The sequence below is a fragment of the Oncorhynchus clarkii genome, chromosome 9 (genome assembly GCF_045791955.1).
Source record: "Oncorhynchus clarkii lewisi isolate Uvic-CL-2024 chromosome 9, UVic_Ocla_1.0, whole genome shotgun sequence".
Lineage (NCBI taxonomy): Eukaryota > Metazoa > Chordata > Actinopteri > Salmoniformes > Salmonidae > Oncorhynchus > Oncorhynchus clarkii.
Genome location: NC_092155.1, coordinates 62,247,752 through 62,273,914, shown reverse-complemented (window position 1 = coordinate 62,273,914; position 26,163 = coordinate 62,247,752). Strand labels below are relative to the sequence as shown.

At 44.4% G+C, this 26,163-nt stretch overlaps 1 protein-coding gene across 1 annotated transcript in view; it reads left to right on the top strand.

Moving 5' to 3' along the window:
* The window catches only part of LOC139417347 (inactive dipeptidyl peptidase 10-like), a 31,947-nt gene extending 7,900 nt beyond the window's left edge, over positions 1-24,047 (top strand). Inside the window, exons 3-25 of the mRNA XM_071166615.1 lie at positions 376-471; positions 611-705; positions 1,360-1,431; positions 10,266-10,318; positions 11,040-11,121; positions 11,962-12,082; positions 12,339-12,493; positions 12,609-12,706; positions 14,305-14,428; positions 15,042-15,083; positions 15,208-15,312; positions 16,888-16,979; positions 18,833-18,880; positions 20,032-20,150; positions 20,293-20,340; positions 20,562-20,660; positions 21,499-21,565; positions 21,782-21,976; positions 22,078-22,132; positions 22,276-22,375; positions 22,467-22,525; positions 22,621-22,693; positions 22,838-24,047. Coding sequence (XP_071022716.1) covers positions 376-471; positions 611-705; positions 1,360-1,431; positions 10,266-10,318; positions 11,040-11,121; positions 11,962-12,082; positions 12,339-12,493; positions 12,609-12,706; positions 14,305-14,428; positions 15,042-15,083; positions 15,208-15,312; positions 16,888-16,979; positions 18,833-18,880; positions 20,032-20,150; positions 20,293-20,340; positions 20,562-20,660; positions 21,499-21,565; positions 21,782-21,976; positions 22,078-22,132; positions 22,276-22,375; positions 22,467-22,525; positions 22,621-22,693; positions 22,838-23,052 — 2,213 coding nt within the window. The 3' untranslated portion in view covers positions 23,053-24,047. The remainder of the gene's footprint in view (positions 1-375; positions 472-610; positions 706-1,359; positions 1,432-10,265; positions 10,319-11,039; positions 11,122-11,961; positions 12,083-12,338; positions 12,494-12,608; positions 12,707-14,304; positions 14,429-15,041; positions 15,084-15,207; positions 15,313-16,887; positions 16,980-18,832; positions 18,881-20,031; positions 20,151-20,292; positions 20,341-20,561; positions 20,661-21,498; positions 21,566-21,781; positions 21,977-22,077; positions 22,133-22,275; positions 22,376-22,466; positions 22,526-22,620; positions 22,694-22,837) is intronic.
* The last annotated feature ends 2,116 nt before the right edge of the window (positions 24,048-26,163 follow it).

Genomic DNA, 26,163 nt, shown 5'->3' with positions numbered 1-26,163 from the left:
GAGATGGAGGCTTGAAGAACAGAGAGAGAGAGAAAGAGAGAGAGGGACGGAGAGATGGAGAGAGGATGCAGTGGGAGGAGTGAGAACAGAGACTCCATCAGATAAACATATCAACAATGACATTCACAATTTGACAAAACAAATCAACACTGACAAATACAAAATTCCCCTGCATTGAAAAGAGACTCAGACAAAAGACGAGACTCCAGTGCTATGCTAAGAACAAGCTGAGCCGCAGCACCAGCTGTGCCTTGGCTCTGTGTGAATAGAGGAAGCTTCTTGTTCATTCCGGGTGGAAATGACAAGTGGAGTGTTTTTGCCCATTTGTTTTCTCCCACTTTCTCATTTCTCTCGCTTTCTCTCTTTCTCCGGAAGATGAGTCTCACCTGTTTCTGCGATCCCGTCTCACCATGGAGGATCTGGAAAGTGAGAAGTATACAGTTCACGACCCCTGTGTGACCTGGTTGGATGGTAAGAGCCTTGATACCCTAAAGCAGGGGAACGAGATAGAACATGTATAGGGAAGCCAAGGCAAGCTCCCATTCATGTTATATTGAGTGAACCAACCAAAAGGTAACCATTTCCCTTCGGCCTGTGTTGTCCCTTCCAGAGAATGAGGTTGCGCTCAGAACCAGAGAGGGTCATGTCCTGTCCTACAGCCTCCACTCCAACATCACAGCTACCCTGCTGGACAACAGCTCTTTAGTGAGTAACGGCCCATAACGGCCCTGCAGGAGAGGAGCTGTATTCCACTATTGATCGGCTCATATACGCAGTCAACCAGGCAAATTCAATAGAGACTGAGTGGTCCTCCCAGATGGAGAAAGAACTATAGAACGACTGTTAAACCAGTAGAGAGCAGTTGTACAGTTAGATAGATATGCAGTGACAGTTTAAGCTCTTTTGGGTCTATTTGGTTCCCTCACTGTTCAATTGAAGCCTTCAACATACGGCTTCAAAGAGATTTTTCAAGCAAGAGCCTCACTTTGAACAACACCGCCTGGCTCTGTGCGACACTGACAGACTTATGTGGGTCATTGCCTAGGAGCTAAGCAGGGTTCTGTTGTCAAGATGGGGAGATGCTGTCTCCTCTCCGGCTCTCGCCAGATTCTCACTTGGTGTATCATCTCTGTTGCCATGTTAAACCCACACTGTAGCTGCAAGCCTACAACAGTAATTAGCATTCTGCTCATGATATATGCAGACCTACTATAACTATGGCCATGGCTTCCCAAGTGCAGTCCTATCTCTGATATTATCTACAACTACTTAGCTCCAGGGATGTTGTTCTTTAAGGTTAAGTCTCATATTAGATCCAGGGATGTTGTTGACATGTTTATCTTACCATGTTTTCTACAGGATTTGACTTACACAAAGTTCCATGTGTCTGCAGACAAGAGGTTTGTCCTGTTGGCATACAACATTCAACCGGTGAGTGACTCTGGTTATGACCAAATAAAATGCTCAGAAGAACCATCTCTTTTACAGTACCAATCTTCATCAATAATCATACCCACTGTCAAAGCAATTCTCCAAAGACACCAAAGATTATTTGATTGCAACAAGGGTTTCACTTTCATTGAACACATTAATTTTACACAGCAATGCCACAAACTGATTCCAGACCATCAGAGAAAATCAATTGAGTCAAATCTGTTTCCGTTTGCGACTAATGACAGGTCTATTTCCCAACTGCATTGTGACTGTAGTACAATGATGCCATGCATTCTAATCCAGCCTTTAGAGTAAATCCCCTTATGAAACAGTTAGAGAGGGGGAGAGAGAGAGAAATAGGGAGAGGGAGAGGGAGAGAGAGGGAGAGAGAGAAATATGGAGAGGGAGAGAGCGAGAGATATATGGAGAGGGAGAGGGAGGGAGGGAGAGAGAAATATGGAGAGGGAGGGAGAGGGAGGGAGAGAGAAATATGGAGAGGGAGGGAGAGAGATGGAGAGGGAGAGAGCGAGAGATATATGGAGAGGGAGAGGGAGGGAGGGAGAGAGAAATATGGAGAGGGAGAGAGAGAGGGAGGGAGAGAAATATGGAGAGAGAGAGGGAGGGAGAGAGAAATATGGAGAGGGAGAGAGAGAGGGAGGGAGAGAAATATGGAGAGGGAGAGAGAGATAAATATGGAGAGGGAGAGAGATAAATATGGAGAGGGAGAGGGAGGGAGCGAGAAATATGGAGAGGGAGAGGGAGGGAGCGAGACATATGGAGAGGGAGAGGGAGGGAGCGAGAAATATGGAGAGGGAGAGGGAGGGAGAGAAATAGGGAGAGGGAGGGAGAGAGAAATAGGGAGAGGGAGGGAGAGAGAAAGAGGGAGAGGGAGGGAGAGAGAGAAATATGGAGAGGGATAGGGAGGGAGAGAGAAATATGGAGAGGGAGAGAGAGAAATATGGAGAGGGAGAGAGAGGGAGAGAGAAATATGGAGAGGGAGAGAGAGAGGGAGGGAGAGATATGGAGAGGGAGAGGGAGGGAGAGAGAAATATGGAGAGGGAGAGAGAGAGGGAGGGAGAGAAATATGGAGAGGGAGAGGGAGGGAGGGAGAGAAATAGGGAGAGGGAGAGAGAAATATGGAGAGGGTGAGAGAAATATGGAGAGGGAGAGAGATAAATATGGAGAGGGAGAGGGAGGGAGCGAGAAATATGGAGAAGGAGAGGGAGGGAGAGAGAAATAGGGAGAGGGAGGGAGAGAGAAAGAGGGAGAGGGAGGGAGAGAGAAATATGGAGAGGGATAGGGAGGGAGAGAGAAATATGGAGAGGGAGAGAGAGAAATATGAAGAGGGAGAGAGAGAAATATGGAGAGGGAGAGAGAGAAATATGGAGAGGGAGAGGGAGGGAGCGAGAAATATGGAGAGGGAGAAGGAGGGAGCGAGAAATATGGAGAGGGAGAGGGAGGGAGCGAGAAATATGGAGAGGGAGAGGGAGGGAGAGAGAAATAGGGAGAGGGAGGGAGAGAGAAATAGGGAGAGGGAGGGAGAGAGAAATAGGGAGAGGGAGGGAGAGAGAAAGAGGGAGAGGGAGGGAGAGAGAGAAATATGGAGAGGGATAGGGAGGGAGAGAGAAATATGGAGAGGGAGAGAGAGAAATATGGAGAGGGAGAGAGAGGGAGAGAGAAATATGGAGAGGGAGAGAGAGAGGGAGGGATAGAGAGGGAGAGGGAGGGAGAAATATGGAGAGGGAGAGAGAGAGGGAGGGAGAGAAATATGGAGAGGGAGAGGGAGGGAGGGAGGGAGAGAAATAGGGAGAGGGAGAGAGAAATATGGAGAGGGTGAGAGAAATATGGAGAGGGAGAGAGATAAATATGGAGAGGGAGAGGGAGGGAGCGAGAAATATGGAGAGGGAGAGGGAGGGAGAGAGAAATAGGGAGAGGGAGGGAGAGAGAAATAGGGGGAGGGAGAGGGAGGGAGAGAGAAATATGGAGAGGGATAGGGAGGGAGAGAGAAATATGGAGAGGGAGAGAGAGAAATATGAAGAGGGAGAGAGAGAAATATGGAGAGGGAGAGAGAGAAATATGGAGAGGGAGAGGGAGGGAGCGAGAAATATGGAGAGGGAGAAGGAGGGAGCGAGAAATATGGAGAGGGAGAAGGAGGGAGCGAGAAATATGGAGAGAGAGGGAGGGAGAGAGAAATAGGGAGAGGGAGGGAGAGAGAAATAGGGAGAGGGAGAGGGAGGGAGAGAGAAATAGGGAGAGGGAGAGAGAGAAATATGGAGAGGGAGAGGGAGGGAGGGAGAGAAATATGGAGAGGGAGGGAGAGAAATATGGAGAGGGAGGGAGAGAAATATGGAGAGGGAGAGGGAGGGAGAGAGAGAAAGAGGGAGAGGGAGGGAGAGAGAAATATGGAGAGGGAGAGGGAGGGAGAGAGAAATATGGAGAGGGATAGGGAGGGAGAGAGAAATATGGAGAGGGAGAGAGAGAAATATGGAGAGGGATCGGGAGGGAGAGAGAAATATGGAGAGGGAGAGAGAGAAATATGGAGAGGGAGAGAGAGGGAGAGAGAAATATGGAGATGGATAGGGAGGGAGAGAGAAAGAAAGGGAAACTAGTGATGCTGCTACAGTACTGCAGCAGTCTGTTGCTCTACATGCTATTCAAACAACAGCCACTAGTGAAATTACTGGCAATCTTCAGACTGGGTAATGCTGGGGGAAGGGGTGTAGAAGGATGGAGGGTATGAATGGCTGAGAGAGAGTTTGATGTAGATAGCAGGGCAGGGGGAGGGAGAGATAGCATAGTAAAGTTGGAGCTGCATGCGGTAATGAAATCGCCCGGCGGGGAAAGTAAAGGAGAAGCTTATATGAGAGCCTAATGTCTAATGCACACTTGCAGGTGGTTTGAGGCAAACTCCAGTATAACAAGCAACTCTAACAACACATGCATTTTCCCGTTTCTCTCTTTGCCTTATGATAGCATTCTCTGTCTGCCCAACTGACCTACTCCTTCTGTAAATAACCTTTTGCTTAATACATAGTTTCCTGTTTCCCCAAAGGAGTGAGCAAAAGGTGTAATATACAGGTAATGGGAGAGGAGGAAAAAATGATTAGGAAAAAAATAAGCCCTCAGCACAATTTTTGCCTTATTAAAAAGCCCTGTCAAAACAGCCGGGCTGTTCTGACTGTATACAATCTGCTCTCTCTCTCCCTTATCCTTTCCCTCTTCCCCTCTCTCTCCCTTATCCTCTCTCTCCCTTATCCTTTCCCTCCCTCTTCCCCTCTCTCTCCCTTATCCTCTCTCTCCCTTATCCTCTCTCTCCCTTATCCTCTCTCTCCCGTATCCTCTCTCTCCCTCTTCCCCTCTCTCTCCCTTATCCTCTCTCTCCCTTATCCTCTCTCTCCCTCTTCCCCTTTCTCTCCCTTATCCTCTCTCTCCCTTATCCTCTCTCTCCCTTATCCTTTCCCTCCCTATTCCCCTCTCTCTCCCTTATCCTCTCTCTCCCTCTTCCCCTCTCTCTCCCTTATCCTCTCTCTCCCTTATCCTTTCCCTCCCTCTTCCCCTCTCTCTCCTTTATCCCCTCTCTCACTCTTCCCCTCTCTCTCCCTTATCCTCTCTCTCCCTTATCCTTTCCCTCCCTCTTCCCCTCTCTCTCCTTTATCCTCTCTCCCCCTCTCTCGTTCTCTTTTTCCTCTAGGATCTGTTCTCCTCATTTAGTAGTTGATCAGATTAGCGCTGTTGTAAAATGGGGAAGCAAAAACACAAGTATAATTTTTTGCACGTTAATATTGATTTTTAGATGGTGTGTATGTATATCTTTTACCTTTATTTAACTAGGCAAGTCAGTTAAGAACAAATTCTTACTTACAATGATGGCCTACCCTGGCCAAACCCGGACTATGCTGGGCCAATTGTGCGCTGCCCTATGGGACTCCCAATCATGGCCAGTTGTGATACAGCCTGGATTCGAACAAGGGTCTGTAGTGACGCCTTTAGCACTGAGAAGCAGTGCCTTGGACCGATGCACCACTCGAGAGATATAGATAGCAGAGCTAATTCAGTCTGATTGAACGATCTAGTAACTGATGATCTTCAGTACATGCTTCATATATATGAATCAATAGGTTTTAGCGCTACAGTACCTGTGTGTTGGTTTGTCTACAATTCTCTGTTTGCATTTTTACTGTTGCATCAGCAGGATGTTCTATCCCCATCTATATGCACAGAGTTTGAGTGAGTAGATGTATGCACACTTGTATGTCACCTGGCTACATGTGCAATTTTATGTTTGTGGTGGATGTGGGGGGTTATACCTTCAGTCTTTATCTTTTGCTCTCTTTCTGCTTTGCTTCTCTCTCACTCCCTCAAGTCTTTCTATCTATCTATAACTCACTTTTTTCTCTCTATCTCTGGGGTTTTTCTGCTGACTGAAGCAGTATGCAGCAAGCACCGGCTTTCTTATTGGGGAGAGGATCTGTATGCCGCTGAGAATGGCAAAGTGAGATAGAGAGAGGGACAGAGAGAATAGAGAGACAGACGCAGTAGAGATAGGGGAGAAAAACATGTGAAACGCACCAGTTGCCCTTAGATCATCCTGTGCAATGGAAGTCAATCAGAAGGGGTGTAAAATAATCAGGAGGATGGATGCTTAGAGGAGAGGGCTGCAGTTGTGGGAAATGGATTAGTGGGCTGTTTGTTAAGTTGAAAGGCTTCTCCCCTGGATTTCATATTAGCTAGATGTAGCTGGTGGGGCTTTGGGGGAGATTTGTGCCTAGTGGATGGAAATACATTTATTTTGAAAGGGGGGATATAGTTAGGAGTAGGGATGGTGGGGGCTGCATATGGGAGAAAACAACGTTCCTATGTAGCAGAGGGGTTAAATTGCTCCTTAAAATCCTCAATAGTCAGACAAATTGTTTTTGTGTGTGATTAGATGTAGGTTCTTAATTTGATCCAGTATGCTACGGCAGGAAAATAAAAACAGGAAATGTGAATTTGTAAACTTCAGAAGACGTTTTAAACCTCAAATACACTACAGGTTTTAAAATTCCGAACAGGATGATCAAATGAAGATCCTACATCTGTAGTTAGACTAATTAGGCGTGCGCATATGCATGTGTGCGTCAGTGCTTATGAGAGTTATTCCCTTTGTTTTACCCAAAAAGAGGGGAAGGAGAGGATGGATGGAGATTAGGAAATACAGCAGGAGTTAGACAGGTGGAAACTGCCAAGAGAGAAAATGTGATGTGGTTGTCTCACCTAGCTATCTTAAGATGAATGCACTAATTCTAAGTTGCTCAGGATAAGAGTGTCTGCTAAATGACTAAAATGTAATGTACATGTAAGACTGTGCAATTTAGAGAGAAGGGAAAAGAAAATGAAGAGTTGAGTCTGCTCTGCAGTTACAGACAACTAGGTGCTGGTATAACATACAGCCGTGGCCAAAAGTTTTGAGAATGACACAAATTAAAATTTTTAACAAAGTCTGCTGCCTCAGTTTGTATGATGTCAATTTGCATATACTCCAGAATGTTATGAAGAGTGATCAGATGAATTGCAATTAATTGCAAAGTTCCTCTTTGCCATGCAAATGAACTGAATCCCCCAAAAACATTTCTACTGCATTTTAGTCCTGCCACAAAAGGACCAGCTGACATCATGTCAGTGATTCTCTCGTTAACACAGGTGTGAGTGTTGACGAGGACAAGGCTGGCGATCACTCTGTCATGCTGAGTTAGAATAACAGACTGGAAGCTTCAAAAGGAGGGTGGTGCTTGGAATCATTGTTCTTCCTCTGTCAAACATGGTTACCTGCAAGGAAACACGTGCCGTCATCATTGCTTTGCACAAAAAGGGCTTCACAAGCAAGGATATTGCTGCCAGTAAGACTGCACCTAAATCAACCACTTATCAGATCATCAAGAACTTCAAGGAGAGTAGTTAAATTGTTGTGAAGAAGGCTTCAGAGCGCCCAAGAAAGTCAAGCAAGCGCCAGGACCGTCTCCTAAAGTTGATTCAGCTGCGGGATCGGGGCACCACCAGTACAGAGCTTGCTCAGGAATGGCAGCAGGCAGGTGTGAGTGCATCTGCACGCACAGTGAGGCAAAGACTTTGAGGATGGCCTGGTGTCAAGAAGGGCAGCAAAGAAGCCACTTCTCTCCAGGAAAAACATCAGGGACAGACTGATATTCTGCAAAAAGGTACAGGGATTGGACTGCTGAGGACTGGGGTAAAGTCATTTTCTCTGATAAATCCCCTTTCCGATTGTTTGGGGCATCCAGAAAAAAGCTTGTCCGGAGAAGACAAGGTGAGCGCTACCATCAGTCCTGTGTCATGCCAACAGTAAAGCATCCTGAGACCATTCATGTGTGGGGTTGCTTCTCAGCCAAAGGAGTGGGCTCACTCACAATTTTGCCTAAGAACACAGCCATGAATAAAGAATGGTACCAACACTTCCTCCGAGAGCAACTTCTCCCAACCACCCAGGAACAGTTTGCCATAAGGCAAAAGTGATAACTAACTCGATATTTTGTGTCCATGGCCAGGAAACTCCCCAGACCTTAATCCCATTGACAACTTGTGGTCAATCTTCAAGAGGCGGGTAGACAAACAAAACCCCACAAATTCTGACAAACTCCAAGCATTGATTATGCAAGAATGGGCTGCCATCAGTCAGGATGTGGCCCAGAAGTTAATTGACAGCATGCCAGGGCGGATTGCAGAGATCTTGAAAAAGGAGGGTCAACACTGAAAATATTGACTCTTTGCATCAACTTCATGTAATTGTCAATAAAAGCCTTTGACACTTACGAAATGCTTGTAATTATACTTCAGTATTCCATAATAACATCTGACAAAAATATCTAAAGACACTGAAGCAGCAGACTTTGTGAAAATGTATATTTGTGTCATTCTCAACTTTTGGCCATGACTGTACAGCATGTTGAGGCACTACCTGAGAGAAATGTATGTTTTGCACAAAAAAATGGACTGGGGGAAGAACTCTATTATCCTTATTTATGGTGTGTACTGCAGCGCAACAATACCTATCAATATCTCACCACATACAAGTACTGTTGTATCTCCATTGCTGTCCCATTGTCGCCATGTCCCACGTGAGCACACACACTCTGGTCTGTTTACAGCGTGGCTCCTCCATTTGGAGTTGGGGATATACAGTGGGGCAAAAAAGTATTTAGTCAACCACCAATTGTGCAAGTTCTCCCACTTAAAAAGATGAGGCCTGTAATTTTCATCATAGGTACACTTCAACTATGACAGACAAAATGAGAAGAAAAAAAATCCAGAAAATCACATTGTAGGTTTTTAATGAATTTATTTGCAAATGATGGTGGAAAATAAGTATTGATGTGTAATAGTGATAGAAAGTGGCTTTAGCAGCGGATACAGAGGAAGAGAAGGTAGAGAGGAGGGAGTGAAAGGATAATAGGTCTTCCAGAAGTTTAGTTTTCCTCCCTTTTCGCTCAGCTGCCCACAGCCCTGTTCTGCAATGAGTCACTCAGCTACGGAGAAGGAGGGTAGGGATGACCCAGCCAGGAGGAAAAAGGACAGTGCGAGTCATAGTATGCGGAAAGGGAGGAGAGTAGGGTCGAAGAGGCAGAATCAGGAGACAGGAGGGAGAAGGATTTAGCAGAAGGGAGAGCTGATGGAATAGAAGAGAAGAGAGTAGTGGGAGAGAGAGAGCGAAGATTGTGAAGGCGCATGACCATCTGGTTAGGGCCTGAGCGGCTAGGGAGGTTGAAGTCTCTAAGAAGGAAGAGTGGTGAGCCATCATCAGGAAATGAGCTTATCAAGGTGTCAAGCTCATTGAGGAGCTCTCTAAGGGCACCTGGTGGGCAATAGATGATAACAGTGTTAAGCTTGAGTGGACAAGTGACAGTGAAAGCATGAAATTGAAATGAGGAAATGGACTGGTGAGAGAGGGATAAAAGAGAAAATCTCCACTTAGGAGAAATGAGTAGCCCTGTGCCACCGGTGCGATGACCAGATGCTCTTGGACTATGAGAGAAAACATAGTCAGAAAACACAACTATCTGCAAGTTATGAGCATTCAGCAGTTCACACATCAAGTAGTCTACTGGGAAGACGGCAGCACTTAAAGTAGATGGCCCTAGCTAGCAAAAAGACAGTACTAGACAGATTAAGTCAAAAATTATAGAATGTCCTCTATAGAATGTCTCACACACAAACACACAGAGTTAGTTTACACTTCAAATCCAATTTTATTAGTCACATCCGCTGAATACAAGAGGTGTAGACCTTACAGTGAAGTGCTTACTTACGAGCCCCTAACCAATAGTGCAGTTTAAAAAAAATACTTTCAGGGCACACTCATTGATTTGGGTCCACTTTTCGACATGCCTAGCTGACCACTGGTCAAGCTGAGTTGCCACTCTCAATCTTTCTCAATTGGAGGGATATTGGCTGTAATGATGTTACTTAGTTAGGATGCCTTTCTCTGTCCCCCTTTTCTCTCTCATCCTCACATGACACCATGCCTCTAATGTCTCCTGTTGTCTGTTAGTATAGACTGGGTTATCAATGTCTGTGCTGTTCGATTGGATAATCAGAACTGAAGTTTGTGATGATGCAATGTGATTGATGGAATTGCTGACCTGGTTTCATGGACTAGCCACTGACTTCCAATTGTTGTTCATTTGCATATTTAGATTGTCTTATGGTCTAACTGTACATTTAATGCTGGTTTTTCAGGGCTGTGTGTGTGTGTGTATGTGTGTGTGTGTGTGTGTGTGTGTGTGTGTGTGTGTGTGTAACTCTGGTTCCAATGTGCCCATCATCTCCTTTACTTCTTCCAGATTTTCTCTCAGTCCTTCACAGCCTCTTATGCCATCTACAATGTGGCTAAAGGGTAGGTACAGTAGAGCCATGAATGCTAATGCATGGGCTGCACTGGGCATGTGCATTGCTGATGCAAGAGGGCCCTGGCCTCGACTGGCCAAGCACCACCAAATGTGTATTTCTTTCATCTGAATAAACTTAATCTGTTATGTCAGACATCCATTACTCTTATACATTAATTGTCCTCTCTGGCTGGTCAACATCAATTCTAGGTTTACTATCAGAGATTCCTATCTGCTGGCCCACCAGTGAGGAAGGGCGCTCCTGTGTCTGTCGATGGAAGCTTGGGCCTTGGGTCTACAGTATGAGGAGCACTAATGCCAATTAAAGGAATTCAGAATGACCTGCTCTCCAACAAAATATGAAATGCCTGGGAATGTGTTGCCGCAATATGTCTGCCTGTTTTTAGGAGGATAAGAGTGTTGTTTCAATGGATTGAAAGAGGTCTTATTCCATTGCATGACTGACCTCCGTCTGTTTGGTTTTAGCATTTGCATCGTGTCTTTTTTACGACATCTCTCAAGTGCTTACAAACAAGCATGGACAGATCTTCTCTCTACATTTTTTTTAATCCACAAGTGGCTTTAGAGGCCAGTCGAATCCTAATGGAGGGACTGTGTCTGTGTGTCTGTGTGTGTGTCTGTGTGTGTGTCTGTGTGTGTGTGTGTCTGTGTGTGTGTGTGTCTGTGTGTGTGTGTGTCTGTGTGTGTGTGTGTCTGTGTGTGTCCCAGGGTTCTGTTGGAGCTTAACCCTCCAGCGGGGGAGAAGGCATTGATACAGTATGCAGCCTGGGGACTGCAGGGGAACCAGCTGGTAAGGCAGCTGCTCTCATTTTTTAATTTTTAATTTAATTTCGCCTTTATTTAACTAGGTAGGCTAGTTGAGAACAAGTTCTCATTTACAACTGCGACCTGGCCAAGATAAAGCATAGCAGTATGAACAGACAACAACACAGAGTTACACATGGAGTAAACAATAAACAAGTCAATAACACAGTAGAAAAAAGAAAAAAAGAGTCTATATACATTGTGTGCAAAAGGCATGAGGAGGTAGGCGTATAATTACAATTTAGCAGATTAACACTGGAGTGATAAATGACCAGATGGTCATAGAGATACTGGTGTGCAAAAGAGCAGAAAAGTAAATAAATAAAAACAGTATGGGGATGAGGTAGGTAAATTGGGTGGGCTATTTACCGATGGACTATGTACAGCTGCAGCATTCACTCATAGAAACACTCACTCATCCTGCATTCCACCTCAATATCTGGTGGGCTAGAAATGCATTTGAGACCACAAATCTATAATGCCTTTATTCAGCGGCGGTTCATCTTTGAGTTCTAAGGATTTTTTTCTGTGATTTATTTCACAGTGTTTATTTCACAGTGTTTATTTCACAGTGTTTGTTTCACAGTGTTTGTTTTAGATTAATATTGGATTATGTGTTTTGAATGTAAAGTGTTTTTCAGTGAAATGTTTGTGTTCAACTGACAATGCAAATCTTTCAGTGGCAAGTTGAGATGTATTGACTTGTGACTTTGCTGGCTGATGCATTCCCACTTGGAGCCAATCAGACATTTGATTGGGCCAGCCAACACTGAGCACTGTGTGCCTTGCTTTGATAACGGATTAGTACTGTTTCTGTTGCTGCCAGGCCTATGTGTTTGAAGGCGATATCTATTACCAGACAGAAGTGACCAGTAAACCTCTCCGCCTCACAGCTACAGGCAGAGAGGGGCTGGTGGTCAACGGGCTGAGTGACTGGATTTACGAGGGTAAGAGATACTCTAACCCTTCCTCTATCACGATGACATAAACACTGATTGGTTGGTTAAAAACTGTTTGCAAAATTGGATTTTCCATATTGAAAGCTGTTCCCTGAGATGAATGACATTGCAGATAGTATATGGCTTTGATAAATGTTTTGCACTATTTGCAATGTGTAACAATTGGACTTCCATGAGTAACAAATGTGTATTTGAAATAGTTTTGACACATGATTGCTTTGTTCATCTGTAAAATTGTTTATAGAGGAAGTGCTCTTGACTTTCTCTGCCAACTGGTGGTCGAAGGATGGAGCTCGCTTGGCATACCTCACCATCAACAACTCTGCCACACCGCTAATGGAGATACCTCACTTCTTGGGCGGGGTCTATCCCTCCAATGTGTTCTTTCCTTACCCCAAGGTAAACGACACTGATCTCATATGATAAAATGTATGAATGCTCTGATTATGTTCTCTCAGCCTGTCATGTTATCTAACGAATCTAATACTCTGATCCTATATGTGTGTGTGTACAGGCTGGCTCCACCATCCCCACTGTCAGTCTGTTTGTGGTGAATCTCTATGGTCCAGCTCACACTCTAGAGATGATCCCTCCAGACTCTGTCAGGGCCAGGTACTACGTCCAAAATTTAACCAACTGACATCGTCATTAATGTTTTTATCTGTTCTAATGGGAAATTTAAGATGAATAAAGTTAATATTGAGTTAAGTGATTAAAACAATGTATTATACTTTTCTGTCACTCCCTGACCTTAGAGAGCAGTTTTATTTCTCTATTTGGTTAGGTCGGGGTGTGATTTGGGGTGGGCAATCTGTTTGTTTCTATGTTTTGGCCGGGTATGGTTCTCAAACAAAGACAGCTGTCTATCGTTGTCTCTGATTGGGAATCATACTTAGGCAGCCTTTTTTACTTTTGGTAGTTGTGGGTAGTTGTCTTCGTTTGTGCATGTATAGTCTTACGGAGCTTCACGTTCGTTTTTGTTGTATTATTGTTTTGTTGGCGACATTTGCAAATTAAGAAAAATGTACGCTCACCACGCTGCACCTTCGTCCATTCTATACGACGATCGTGAAATCTTCCTTTCTGTAATACACATTATTCTGTTTCTGCAAGGTTGATGGTCACTAGACTTGAATTCTAGATTTGAATCTTATAGACTCCTATCTGCTGATGATATTGGCGCCAGTCTAAAAGGCTTTGCAGCATTTACGGTGATACGGCCTCTGCAAAAGTGTCACGATCGTCGTACGAACTGGAAATATACTCAGACCAACGTGCAGCGTGATTTGGGTTCCTCATGTTTAATAAAGGAAACTCACAAAAACCAGCAACCGAAACGTGAAGTCATGGAGTGCTCACAGGCAACTACACACAAACAAGATCCCACAAAAACCAGTGGGGAAATGGCTGCCTAAATATGATCCCCAATCAGAGACAACGATAAACAGCTGCCTCTGATTGGGAACCATACCAGGCCAACATAGAAATAAATGCACTAGATCACCCACCCTAGTCACACCCCGACCTAACCAAAATAGAGAATAAAAAGGCTCTCTATGGTGACAAAAAGTCAGGACATTCATGCTTCTTGAGTTTCCTGTAGCAAAGCAGCGCTGTTGTGAAGGAAGTTGTCAAGGAAGGGAGTTTGTGTTTATACAGGACCTCCTGAACCCACCTACTCTCAACCAATTATGTTAATGCAGCGCTTCAAGAAGTTATATAGAGCCCTCCGCATTGTTACAAAATTTGGGAGGCGCACAGCGATGCGGTACAGAGCTGAATTTGGCATCTGCATGCCCCCGGATGCTCCACAATTGCGTCACACCCTCCACACCGAGCCTCCGACCACATTTGTTGATCAAGCCTACATTGGCTTTAAAGGAGCCAGTTCAGAGGATACACTGGTTATTATTGTATTGTGTGAGACTGTGTGGTTCAGTACCTTGTGTTATGTCTTTTGTTATGTGTTTACAGAACATATGTGATTAGGATTTAATAAGGGCCTGCTCAGAGACGGCTCGTTATGTTTCCATGCTCCCATGCTGGAGGTTGTCTCCCTGTTGCAACTTGTATTAAACCAGATTAATTTTTGATTGCCTTTACCAACGGCTGCTTTCCTATTTGTTTCACCTAGAAAATCCCCTTTACATCTGTGTTGTGCCAACCAAGAGACTTTCTCTTTCTGTCTGTTTCCCTAAATGTCTCCCTAGAGACCGCTACATCTCCATGGTGACATGGATCAGCAGCACTCAGTTGGCGGTACGTTGGTTGAACCGGGCCCAGAACCAATCAGAGCTCTGTGTGTGTGAGGCCACCACTGGGGCATGCTCAAAGGTGAGAGGTCAAAGGTTACTCCACAGTAATCCAATGGGTGTCCTGACCCTTCTCTCTGCCATTCATTAATTTTATAGCATTTCCATCCCATAAGCTATACACTGGGGTGTTTGGATTGATTTCCTTAAAGGAAAACTCCACCCAAAAACAATGTTTTGGTATTTGTTTAATTAGTCAATTGTTGACATAGTCCCAAAATGTTTTGCTTGTCAGCACTCAAGTTTTCAACATATGTCACTTTAAAAAAAATACAGAAATCATCCACGTATGATGCAAAACACAGCATCATACGATGCTAATTGCTTTCTGTATTTTGAAACTTGCATAGCTTGAACACTAGATTGCTGACAAGGAGAACATTTTGGGACTAAATCAACAATGGACTAATGAAACAAATACCAACCTTTTTCCTTTAAGATGTCATATTCTCTCCCTTCCAGCTTAAATAAGGTCAATTATACTGCTTGTGATACATTTCCAATGATTCGCTGCAACATTTATTTGCCACCTCTCTCCAGCCAGTCCTTATGGATTCATTATATAATATTAACTTTGGCTGTTTAATTATGCTGAAACGTTTTCTTTATTTCGTATCTCCATATCAAATCCACAGAAACACACAATGGTCATGGACTTAATGCAAAACCAACGACAGGTAGGCATTTCTCATTTCATAAAAGCTGCTACTAATTGAAACTGGTATACTGACCCAGTCTTATTGGCTTGTGATATTTCCTGGATTGGTATTGTTGACCATGCCTGTCTCATTTGTCCAACAGGAGGTGCCCTTGTTTTCATCTGATGGCTCTTGGTTTTATTTGACGTTGCCAGCCAAGCAGGGTGCCCGGGGGGAGTTCCGCCACATTGCCAGTCTGCCAGCCCAGGTCAGTGTGAGGGCACTCAAACTTTTATACCCCTGTGTCATCCTACAATGGTTTAATGCCAGACTGCTTGTTAAATCTTCAATAGGGTCAGGGTTTGCCTGGCTACCCAAACTCCTTGCTCTGCCACGCCCACTGACGTTTGTTTCTTCTCTACAATGATGAGTGTGGATATAAGTACCTCCCTAACAATTTCTAGAACACAAACATATTATATTTTTACTTTTTACCCCATTATTTCCCCAATTTCGTGATATCCAATTGGTAGTAATCCCATCGCTGCAACTCGGGAGAGGCGAAGGTCGAGAGCCATGTGTCCTCCGAAACACAACCCTGCCAAGCCGCACAACTTCTAGACACACCGCTTGCTTAACCCGGAAGCCACTGTACAACTGGCGACTGTGTCAGCATGCATTTGCCCGGCCCACCACAGGAGTCTCTAGAGCGCGAAGGGACAAGGACATGCCAGCCAGCCAAACCCTTCCCTAACCTGGACTACGCTGGGCCAATTGTGCTCCGCCTCATGAGTCTCTCATTCATGGCCGCATGCGACACAGCATGGGATCAAACCCGGATCTGTAGTGAGGCCACTAGCACTTCAAAGCAGTGCCTTAGACTGCTGTGTCACTCTGAAGATATTCTAACCTTTCTGATTAGTCACAGGAACCGATGGGTTGGGCCAGAGCTAGACACCATGTGGGCGTTTTGAAAATTCGTCATTAGATTTGGTACTCTGATTAGTTTGTGGTGATGTCATTTTGACGTCACCACAAATGACTTCAACGATGGTAGTCTCAGACTGAAGTATGTAGCGAACATAGAGCAGTGGAAGAATTCAGTTTGATTCATCCGGCAAGGTCAGGGTGGCATAAAACAACAACAGATCTTAATGTCAGAGAGCTGAAGTCTTGGCAGTGATTATTTTAGGTATCTGTGACTGTTTCTGAATAGCTCTGTTTCTCTGACAATGTTCTTATCTACATCTCCCTCTCTGTATCTGTCGGTTACTCTCTTCACATCTTTTTTGTGTGTTGTTTTAACCCCCTTTTCTTGGTATCCAATTGGTAGTTGCAGTCATCGCTGCAACTCCCTTACGGACTCGGGAGAGGCGAAGGTTGAGAGCCATGCATCCTCCGAAACATGCCGCACTGCTTCTTGACACAATGCCCACTTAATTAACCCGGAAGCCAGCCACCCCAATGTGTCGGAGGAAACACAGTGCACCTGGCGACCCTGTCAGTGTGCATTGCACCCGGCCCGCCACAGGAGTCGCTAGAACGCGATTGGACAAGGACATCCCTGCCAGCCAAACCCTTCCCTAACCCAGACGACGCTGGGCCTATTGTGCGCTGCCCCATGGGTCTCCCGGTCGCGGCTGGCTGCAACCGAGCCTGGACTCGAACCAGGATCTCTAGTTGCACAGCTAGCACTGTGATGCAGTACCTTAGACCTCTGTACCACTCGGGAGGCCCTTCACATCTTATTACATCTTTCTCTGGATGACTCTGCATTCCACTGGCAGTCTGTCTGTTTCTGTATTCATCCCTCTCTTTTTCTCTCTCATTCTATGTGACACAGCCTGCCATCCCCCCTGTCCCTCCTCGCTTTCTGACGTCCGGGAACTGGGATGTCACTGTGCTGTGTGCCCTGGATGAGGACAATAGGAAAATGTATGTGAGAGCCTCTGCATGTGATGCTATATAGAGAGCCTCTGCATGTGATGCTATATAGAGAGCCTCTGCATGTGATGCTATGTGGAGAGCAACTGTGTGTGTTGATATAATTAGCAGAAATGACAAGTAGGCTACTGTTGTAGAACGATGATTTAGACACAAAAATACATAAAGGTATTATTGCCTTTTAAAATAACTAGCCTTTGATCCTTAACTTAAAGAGGCAATGTAGTATTCACTTAAAAAATATCTGACTTTGCTCAGGGCAAGTCAGCTGAAACTGAACAAGACATGATTAGATGGTCATAGACTGAGCAGGGCAGAGTCACAAGTCCTTTATGCTTAGACAAATGTAGTTGTGTGTGTGTGTGTGTGTGTGTGTGTGGCAGCATCATCATCATCATCATCATCATCATCACAGAGCATGATGGGAACCGGACGGATGCAGGCAGTCCCAATTGCCCATGTGGTAGCTGGCACGTCTGTTTGCCTCCAAGCAAGACACTCATATAGCACAGCTTTCATACTAATTTTGCTGATTCGACAATGGAGTCAAACTCAAATCACTGGAAAAGTTCTGTAATTCAGCCTTATCGACATTGTCTGAGAATCAACTAATGCCATGAATGTGTTGAGTGAAGTGTGTAAATAAATCATAGATATCATAGTGTCCATATGGACTAACTAATATATACTATTTATACAAAGGTATGTGGACACCCTTTCAAATGAGTGGATTCAGTTCTTTCAGCCCCGCCCGTTGCTGACAGGTGTATAAACTCTAGCACACAGCCATGCGATCTCCATAGACAAACATTAGCAGTAGAATGGCCTTACTGAAGAGCTCAGTGACTTTCAACGTGGCACCATCATAGGATGCTACCTTTCCAACAAGTCAATTTGTCAAATTTCTGCCCTGCTAGAGCTGCCCCGGGCATCTGTAAATGCTGTTATTGTGTAGATGTGTGAGCCACACAAGCTCACAGAACGGGACTGCCGAGTGCTGAAGCGCGTAGTGCATAAAAATTGTCTGTCCTCGGTTGCAACACTCACTACCAAGTTCCAAACTGCCTCTGGAAGCAACGTCACCACAATAACTGTTCGTCGGGAGCTTCATGAAATGGGTTTCCGTGGCCGAGCAACCGCACACAAGCCTAAGATCACTATGCGGAATTCCAAGCATCGGCTGGAGTGGTGTAAAGCTTGCCACCACTGGACTCTGGAACAGTGGAAACACGTTCTCTGGAGTGATTAATCACGCTTCACCATCTGGCAGTCCGCCAGACAAATCTGGGTTTGGCGGATGCCAGGAGAATTCTACCTGCCCGAATGCATAGTGCTAACTGTAAAGTTTGGTGGAGGAGAAATCATTCTGAGGCTGTTTTTCATGGTTCTCTCTAGGCCCCTTGGTTCTAGTGAAGATAAATCTCAACGCTACAGCATACAATGACATTCTTGACGATTCTGTGCTTCCAACTTTGTGGCAACAGTTTGGGGAAGGCCTTTTCCGGTTTCAGCATGACAATGCCCCGATGCACAAAGCAAGGTCCATACAGAAATGGTTTGTTGAGATCGGTGTGGAATAACTTGACTGAGCCCTGACCTCAACCCCAACGAACACCTTTGGGATGAATTGGGACGCCGTCTGCGAGCCAGGCCTAATCGCACAACATCAGTGTCCGACCTCACTAATGCTCTTGTAGATGAATGGAAGCAAGTTCCATCAGCAATGTTCTACCATCTAGTGGAAAGCCTTCCCAGAAGAGTGGAGGCTGTTATAGCAGCAAAGGGGGACCAACTCGATTGAATGTCTTCTATTGACTGCATCACTTTGTCCTCTCTGTTTGCAGCTACTTCCTCAGCACAGAAGAATCCAGACAGAGCAGACACCTGTACAGGTGAGGCCATCCTGTCAAAACTACTTTATCCAGAATTTCATCCTTCGTAGGCGTGCTGACTTTGACTGATGAAGTTACATTTTATTTTTTATCTCCCAAATCAAAACATTTTAGTTACTGAAACATACCTTTTTTTTACTGAATGTAATTTCCAATTTTTAAGATTAAAATATTAGTTTATCAGCCAATGAAACAAAACGATCTATTTCTAATTCAAGTCAAAGGAATGGTGGTTCAACAATTTTCTGGTTTCATGAGAAGGCAGATGATCAGAGAAGTGAAGCGTGAGCTGAAGGGTTAATTTGTGCAGCAGCCGAAGCCGTTCCTCTCGAAGGGCGCTCCAGGCAGACCACCTAACATGTTAATCAGAGACCAAGCCAACGCAGTGGATGGGATGGTGCTGTGCTAGAGGATGAGTCACTGGGACGTAACGACAGCGTCCCAAGTGGCACCTTATACCCTATATTGCCCTACAGTATATAGGGAATAGAGTGTCATTTGGGACACAGACATAAAAACTGATCCACGACCTGTGATTAATGTGCTCAGTCCCCCAGTCATTCGCCTTATGTTTTATATTGTGTTTTTTTATTAGTCTGCTTTTGGCCTCACCAGATGATAGAGTAGAGGGAGAGATTGGTGTCTGGTTTAAAGGTGATTTTCTGTGCATTCTTTTTTGGTACTTCCCTTGGAGAGAGAGAGTTACTGAGAGGCCGGAGATAGTGGTTTTATTTAAATAGTTGCCTTGAAGAGTCCTATTCACCCTTGAAGAGTCCTATTCTTGTTTGAGAAGTCAGTCCTATTTGTGTTGAGGACTCAGTCCTATTTGTGTTGAGAAGTCAGTCCTATTTGTGTTGAGGACTCAGTCCTATTTGTGTTTGAGGAGTCAGTCCTATTTGTGTTGAGGACTCAGTCCTATTTGTGTTTGAGGAGTCAGTCCTATTTGTGTTGAGTCAGTCCTATTTGTGTTTGAGGAGTCAACTCAGTAATGTATTTTAGCATAACTATCATTGTATTATTTGTTTAAATAAGGTGTAATTTACAACCTTAATGTATTGATTGGGACAGCCAAATAGTTTCAGACCCAAACCTTCCTCATCCACTATTCTTTAAGGTGTGTTTGGTCACTCTGTTGTCTTCCTCTCTTTCAGTGCGGACTTTGAAGGGATCTTCCAACGCCAGTGTCTGACCTGCAACCTTCTAGATGACTGTAGCTTTTTCAAGGCCGTGTTCAGCCCCAATCAGACATATTTCACACTTTATTGCCTAGGTAGGAGCTCTGTACACATGCACTCAAACGCAGGCATGCTCGCACACCACACGCACACACCCTACTGCTTGAATTAAAACAGCATTTTAACAATAATCAAACATGTATACTTTTTCTATCGCTTTGGCCCATGTTTCCCTAGGCCCCGGAGTCCCCAAGGTGACAGTACACAACACGAAGGACCCCTCCAGTGAGTCTGGTTTGTCTGACTAATCTATTAAACACTCTGAATCTTAATCTCGAACCTTCTCCACTTTTTACCATCAGACACTTTCAACAATGGCCAGTAGAGGGCAACATGGGCAAACTAACATATAACGTAGAGCAGTTTCAGACAGTTATTGGAAGGAGGCGGATAGCTGCATGACCGTGAATAGACTGTGTAAATGTATTTTGTTTGATCACCTTTAGGATACATAGTTCTGGAGGACAACACACCTCTCTCTGAGACCCTAGAAGGGAAGAGACTCCCAGAGACTGTCTTCAAGACCCTCGCAGCTGACAACCATGGTAAGTGTGTGAAACCACTCTGGGCCCACACACACAGAGCAGTCTAAAATTATAATTAGCATTCACTGACATCATTTTACATTCGCTTCAGTCACAAAACAGAGACTGCCTTAGGTTCAAACAGTCACAAAACAGAGACTGCTTTTGGTTCAAACAGTCACAGAACAAAGACTGCTTTGGGTTCAAACAGTCACAAAACAGAGACTGCTTTGGGTTCAAACAGTCACAAAACAGAGACTGCTTTAGGTTCAAACAGTCACAAAACAGAGACTGCTTTGGGTTCAAACAGTCACAAAACAGAGACTGCTTTGGGTTCAAACAGTTACAAAACAGAGACTGCTTTGGGTTCAAACCGTCACAAAACAGAGACTGCTTTAGGTTCAAACAGTCACAGAACAGAGGCTGCTTTAGGTTCAAACAGTCACAGAACAGAGACTGCTTTGGGTTCAAACAGTCACAGAACAGACTGGTTCCGCTTGGCCAGGCATGTAAATAACAAGCCAAATATAGCAGCATACCCATAAAGAAAGTAATTGTTTCATTTAGTGATTAGGTCTCCATGGTAGCGAGAGCATGATTCATACTCTTCCTTTGGGAGGAGAACAAAGTGTGTGCGTGCGCACGTGCATGTGTGCTTTGTGTGTGTGTGGGTGTCAACTGTAGGCCTACACATTCTCAAGTGTCACGCATAGGACTCAGGGGAGCTCATTTACTGGTGCTTTAGTTTGATGCCTACAGGTGTTTCAGGGGGAGAATACTGATGAGCTCTGGTTCAGTGTATACCACTGTATATCTTATTTGAGACTGAGTGTGGGCCCTCTGTTCGTGTTCCTTTTAGATCTACACCTGAAGCTGTCTCTGCCCCAGGGTTATGAAGCCCACCTTCTCCCTCTACTCATCATTGTGTAAGTTATATACACAGCTGATCAATCGTGTTATAACATGCTTATGCCATTGTATGAAGCCTCTTAATGTGAGCCTATATCAAGGATTCACTTTTACAGTTTTACGGCCTGTTACGTAACTTTTAACAGACATTGATTTCCCCATAGTTTACCAGCAGGCTAAACCACAGCTTAGTTGTTTAACCTTTGCCCTTTGTTCCTCCTGTTGTCATGCAGGGACGGAGTTCCAGGCAGTCAGTCGGTGACAGAGGAGTTTACTATGGGATGGCCTGAGGTGCTCGCCAGCACACATGACATGGCGTTAGCCTGGGTGGATGGAAGAAGTGGGGTCGGCCGGGGGCAGAAGATCAGCAGTGTGGATCCCCGCAAGCTCAGCTCCCTCAGAGTCAAAGATCAGCTAGGAGTCGTAGAGTTAGTTTTCTACAGTGTTATTATTGGCCATTACATTTGTTGACATATTGTAGAGATTATCCATAAATAAATGTATGACCTATTTTGTTTTTTCTCCACAGGTGGTTGATGCAATTGCCTTACATTGATGATCAGCGGATTGCCCTGTATGGCAAGGTTACTATTATGTTTACTATGGCAACAATTAACCTATATTCTGGCCACGACCACGTGATCACATGAGTTTCAAAAGTATAATGTTGCAAAAGCATATATTATAAAGACTCTCTGTTTAATGGCACTTGTGTCTTTCCCTACAGGCATTTGGTGCTTATTTATCCCTCAAGATGCTAGCTGCGACTGATCAGCTGTTTAAATGTGCAGCCGCTGTGGCTCCCATAACAGATTTCAAACTCTACAGTAAGTGAAGACTATACAATAGTGAAAAAACACACAAGCCTATGTTGAAAAGGAAACCATTAAAAGTAATCTATTTTGCTTTCATGTATAGGTGCTGCCTTCTCAGAGAGGTATCTAGGTCTCCCAGCAAAGGAGGAGCACACTTACCTGGTGAGGATCCTCATACCTTGTGTGATCATGCATGGTAGGAAGTATAAGGCAATAGGTTATTGTAAGGGCTTTCTGTCTCTGTTTTGTCTCCTCAGACGGCATCTGTATTGGAAGATGTTCACAAGCTTAAAGACGAGAATTTCCTCTTACTGCATGGGACTGCAGACGGTGAGATTTGGCTATGATTTTAACAGCTAAATTTGTCCACTTTTTTTTTATCAATATGCAATTCAACTGCTGAACTTATTAATAATAACTTGTATGCGTTTGTTTATGTCTTATGTGTGTGTTTTTTGGCTTTGGGTGACGCAGCACGGGTCCACTTCCAGCACAGTGCAGAGCTCCTGAGCCGCTTGGTGAAGGTGGAGGCCAACTACTCCCTGCAGCTGTACCCAGATGAGGGCCACATCCTGAAGGAGCGGCGCAGCATCCAGCATTCCCAACGGACCTTGGTGCACTACCTCCAGACCTGCCTGAGACACAACCCCCTCCTGGCCTCCATAGAGGAGCCAGATGAGGATGACTGAGTACTCCCACCTCTGGCACTGGAGAAACATACTGAGAAGTGACGACTACTCAGTCAGACTACTACTAAACACTAGTCTCTTCCCACAGCCACTGACTAGACACAAGACCACGGGAGTGTGGACCAAGAATATCAGATCATAGCCTACTGTTATCAGTTCACAGCAACTTTGGAAATATACAATTTCTTCCCACCATTGTTTGTACTGTTTGAATTGTGTTGTCCCTGATTGTTTACACTGTGTGGATCCATTATCCAAGAAGTGACCATGGCCAGGCCAAATGTTGATTCTTCTTAAAGTTTACAAAATCGCCTAAACATGCATGTCGTAATGGCTGCATGAAGCGGAGTGGTTTACAATGCATTCTTCTATGTTTCGGTATCCTGCATATCTTAACTTTGCTTAATTTATTACAGCTAAAATCAGCCTGCTACGCTGTTATGTAACACATATATGGTATGGACTTAGTGTCACTTTTAATGTGCCAAATACATGGTATGTTTGTTTACAAGTGTATTCACCATGCCAATTCAGAGATGTATCCGGACTTATAGACTGTATTTTCCATGCCTCTTGCATGATTATTTTCAACAGTTCCATGTTGTATTTGGTAACTTTGGATGGATATAATAAGAATGAACAAACCCAACAAAATATAACATGAAGCACATTTGTTAGAAGTTTATTTCAGTAGTTATGTTTTAGTTTTTTCTTAAATTAATTTCCTTTGATAGTCACGCATACTTTGTTCATGTGTACTGCAAAAGTTTAACACCTCACTGAAAAGTATACATCTCCCCCAGCAACGTGGACTCCCAATCAAAGTTGTGGAACGTCTATGGTGCACTGCATGTAGTCTGTTTGCAATTGAATAGCCAACTTTAAATTTCTCCTTTTTTTTGTTTTACTAAATTCTTTACGATAAAGAATCAATTCCTTGTTTTACAGAAATATTGTTGTGTGTGTTCCATCACTGGCTGCTTTGGAGAGGAAAGGTGGAGCCTCGGCCAAAGTATCAGAATTGAAATAGTGAATGAATAACTGTCTGTTGTGTCAAGTATAATTTCTTGAACCAGTCTCGTTGGTACCAGGTGTTTTTAACCTAGACCCAATAGATTTGGCAAGAATTGGATAAGTGCAATATGACCATTGGTGGAAAAAGTACCCAATTCTCATACTTGAGTAAAAGTATAGATACCTTAATAGAAAGTTACTAAAGTGAAAGTCAATCAATCAATCAAATAAAGCCCTTTTTACGTCAGCCGATGTCTCAAAGTACTATACATAAACCCAGTCTAAAACCCCAAACAGCAAGCAATGCAGATGTATAAGCACGGTGGCTAGGAAAAACTTCCTAAAAAGGCAAGAACCTAGGAAGAAACCAGGACCTGAGTGGTGGCCAGTCCTCTTCTGGCTGTGCTGGGTGGAGATTATAACAGTACATGGCCAAGAAGTTCAAAGATGACCACCAGGGTCAAATAATATTAATCACAGTGGTTGTAGAGGGTGCAACAGGTCAGCACCTAAGGAGTAAATGTCAGTTGGCTTTTCATAGCCAAGCATTCAGAGTTAGAGATAGCAGGTGCGGTAGAGAGAGTCGAAAAACAGCAGGTCCGGGACAAGGTAGCACGTCCGGTGAACAGGTCAAATCAAATCAAATTTTATTTGTCACATACACATGGTTAGCAGATGTTAATGCGAGTGTAGCGAAATGCTTGTGCTTCTAGTTCCGACAATGCAGTAATAACCAACAAGTAATCTAACTAACAATTCCAAAACTACTGTCTTGTACACAGTGTAAGGGGATAAATAATATGTACATAAGGATATATGAATGAGTGATGGTACAGAGCAGCATAGGCAAGATACAGTAGATGGTATCGAGTACAGTATGTACAAATGAGATGAGTATATAAACAAAGTGGCATAGTTTAAAGTGGCTAGTGATACATGTATTACATAAGGATACAGTCGATGATATAGAGTACAGTATATACGTATGCATATGAGATGAATAATGTAGGGTAAGTAACATTATATAAGGTAGCATTGTTTAAAGTGGCTAGTGATATATTTACATCATTTCCCATCAATTCCCATTATTAAAGTGGCTGGAGTTGAGTCAGTGTCAGTGTGTTGGCAGCAGCCTCTCAATGATAGTAGTGGTGGCTGTTTAACAGTCTGATGGCCTTGAGATAGAAGCTGTTTTTCAGTCTCTCGGTCCCAGCTTTGATGCACCTGTACTGACCTCGCCTTCTGGATGATAGCGGGGTGAACAGGCAGTGGCTCGGGTGGTTGATGTCCTTGATGATCTTTATGGCCTTCCTGTAACATCGGGTGGTGTAGGTGTCCTGGAGGGCAGGTAGTTTGCCCCCGGTGATGCGTTGTGCAGACCTCACTACCCTCTGGAGAGCCTTACGGTTGAGGGCGGAGCAGTTGCCGTACCAGGCGGTGATACAGCCCGCCAGGATGCTCTCGAATGTGCATCTGTAGAAGTTTGTGAGTGCTTTTGGTGACAAGCCAAATTCCTTCAGCCTCCTGAGGTTGAAGAGGCGCTGCTGCGCCTTCTTCACAATGCTGTCTGTGTGAGTGGACCAATTCAGTTTGTCTGTGATGTGTATGCCGAGGAACTTAAAACTTGCTACCCTCTCCACTACCGTTCCATCGAAGTGGATAGGGGTCAGGGTTCCATCGCCGCAGGCATAACAGTTGAAACTGGAGCAGCAGCACAACTAGGTAGACTGGGGACAGCAAGGAATGATCAGGACAGGTTGTCCTGAGGCATGGTCCCAGGGCTCAGGTCCTCCGGGAGGGAGCGGGAGAGAGAATTAGAGGGAGCATACTTAAATTCACACAGGACACCGTATAAGACAGGAGAAATACTCCAGATATAACAGACTGACCGTAGCCCCCGACACATGAACTATTGCAGCACAAATACTGGAGGCTGAGACAGGAGGGGTCGGAAGACACTGTGGCCCCGTCCGACGATACCCCCGGACAGGGCCAACCAAGTCAGCCAGTAAAATACTACTTCACTAAAAGTATTTGGGATTTAAATATAGTTAAGGATCAAAACTAAATGTAATCGCTAAAATATACTAAGTATCA